Source organism: Daldinia childiae, assembly GCF_008694065.1.
Source record: "Daldinia childiae strain JS-1345 chromosome Unknown Scaffold3, whole genome shotgun sequence".
Classification (NCBI taxonomy): Eukaryota; Fungi; Ascomycota; class Sordariomycetes; order Xylariales; family Hypoxylaceae; genus Daldinia; species Daldinia childiae.
In genome coordinates this window covers 4359834-4362062 of record NW_022984644.1, presented here as the reverse complement: position 1 = coordinate 4362062, position 2229 = coordinate 4359834, and the positions used below count along the sequence as shown (strand labels likewise).

The 2229-nt window shown below is 50.4% G+C and overlaps 1 protein-coding gene across 1 annotated transcript; it reads right to left on the bottom strand.

Moving 5' to 3' along the window:
• GL218_03911 (uncharacterized protein) lies at positions 1–1580 on the bottom strand (the record flags this gene model as incomplete). The annotated part of the gene is made up of 4 exons (XM_033580492.1): positions 1–321; positions 377–717; positions 791–929; positions 978–1580. 4 exons carry the CDS (start codon positions 1578–1580, stop codon positions 1–3), a joined length of 1404 nt encoding a protein of 467 aa, XP_033436149.1.
• Between the last annotated feature and the right edge of the window lie 649 nt (positions 1581–2229).

Sequence of the window (2229 nt, the reverse complement as noted above, 5' to 3'; positions counted from 1 at the left end):
CTAAATTGGGGTGGCCTCGTTACCTTCCGATTGATTGAGCTCATATATATCCCGGTACATCATAATAAATTCCATCATACAAGCCCATAGGGGTAATCGCTCATGCGGTTTCAAGGCTGCGTCCAAGGTCTTCCAGAACTGCGCCAAGATATCGGACTCGAGAGTCTTCATCCTGAAAACTATGATCCGCTTCAAGTCTTGACATATCTGACTAGGAAGCTCCTCTAGACCGGATCCGGGATATTTTTGGCAGAAAAATTTCTTTTGCCGCCAGATTTTATACATGCACCTCATGTCATAAACTTTGCGAACAAGAGAGTGCTGGCGACATGTTAGTAGGTATACAACGTGAGGGGGTTAGTAACACTAGACTAACATATGGTAGAAATGAGTGTTCATCCTGGGCATATCTGCTAACTAGAACGTCTAGAGCCGATTGGAAGTCAGAACTTTCGTCTGTGAGCATTTGCCACGAAGCCCATTTAATAAGCACAACGTCTTCGGGCGCGCCATGAGGGTTCAAAACATATTGAGGAGCTGCCTGTCCTGGGTTGGCTTGCCACCTCTGCCATGTTTGACTATTATTGTGGTTGCTATCGTTACGCGTGACCGAAATTGCTAGGGGTTGTTGGGTCGCAAGACACGGCTTGAAGTATACGTCCCAACGCAATGATGGGTTACCTCTCTGCGACGTGACAGGGGGGTTTACTTTCATCTCTGCTACGGTCAGCTATTCAAAATTCCATTCGAACCTAAAGCTTAGGTGACAGTGATGATGGGATTAACATACTCCAGATCACATGAAAGACGAGGTCGCTGCTGGCGGAAAGACGGCGGAAACACATGTGCTCTGCTAGTTCGCCGTCATCATCGTTGCAGTACTTATTGGCGTCACTTTTGCAACGCGAGCAAGGGATCTGTTGGTCACACTTCTAGTTGATTAGGAAGGAAGCCGAGATACGACCATGGCTACTCACTGGGACCTTGCGCGTCTTACACCGGAAACAGGCGCCAATTTTGCGCATCTGGGCGACCTTATCTGGGTTATCTAGGGGGCGATGTCGCTTGCCACGGCTAAGTGGCAACTCGCCCGAAGAAGAGCTGTGATATGAGGACGGCGCAGTTCCGTTGGAAGAGGCTGGAGAGAGCGGGCTACTACTACCACCGAGTCCCTGGATTTCGGCTCCACTCGAACCTAGCGTACCGTCTATATCCATATGCCATGGGTATGGCTCCACGCCGTTAGGTCTGATCTCACGAGCTGGTACAGTGAAGCGATCATCGTGTTGCTTGATCTGTTCCACGGCTTCCTTGAAGTGGAAAGAGTCCTCAGTGGACCTGGGGGAGGATGCGCCGTCTTCCTCCGAGGGACCGGAGGTTAGCCCCGGGATAGAAGAGGCGTCAGAGCGGCTCCGCGAGTCGGCATCGGCGGCTGGGGATCCTTCGTAGAAACGTTTATAATCAAAGTACTGGTCGAATTCATCCGGTGGGGCAGGAACCTTGGGTTGTCTCCTCTTGGGGAGCCCGCCAATAAAGTCAGGGATCTCCGAGGTGATCTGGGATAGGTCACTGTTGCTCATGTTGGCAGTTGCGTGGCTCGTGTAAGTCGCCTGTATATGTAGGTACGTCTCTTTGTCAGACCGTGCACGAGACAAATCAGCACACGCCAGCGGGTCGCTTCGGTACCTGAAGTGGGGGAAAACGACGATAAGTGATGTTGAGGACCAAAGGGGCACAAGTGATGAACTGTCATGAATTCCTGCTAAGACATCGTCTCATGTCGAGGCCTTGACGACCCCAAGTCCGCATCTGCGAGTACCTCTGAGAGTGCGCATTGCGGCCGTCAACTCTCATTGGCTACACCCTAGGACCGGGCCACCACAGGGCCACCCCATTGACCTATAGATACCCCGGTCTCTACCGAACTGGGAGTCTTACGGCTTGCGGAAGATTGTGTCGCACCCAAGGCGCTGGGTCCTGAAATCATGTGACAGCATGCAGCCCATGACGGAATTTCTTCTGGGCTGAAGCACCGAATTTAGACATTTATTATTAGGGACTAGCCAATTACCTCCAAGCTATGTAGAGTTGAGAAATCGCAACTCCATAGTAAATTTGGGGTTTGGTGTATAGTCTAACTCAAGACAATTATAGATATCTTGGACTAAAAGGTCCCAAATACACTAGAAAAAAAGACTCCAAAATTCCAGTAATAGCTCTTCCGACAGA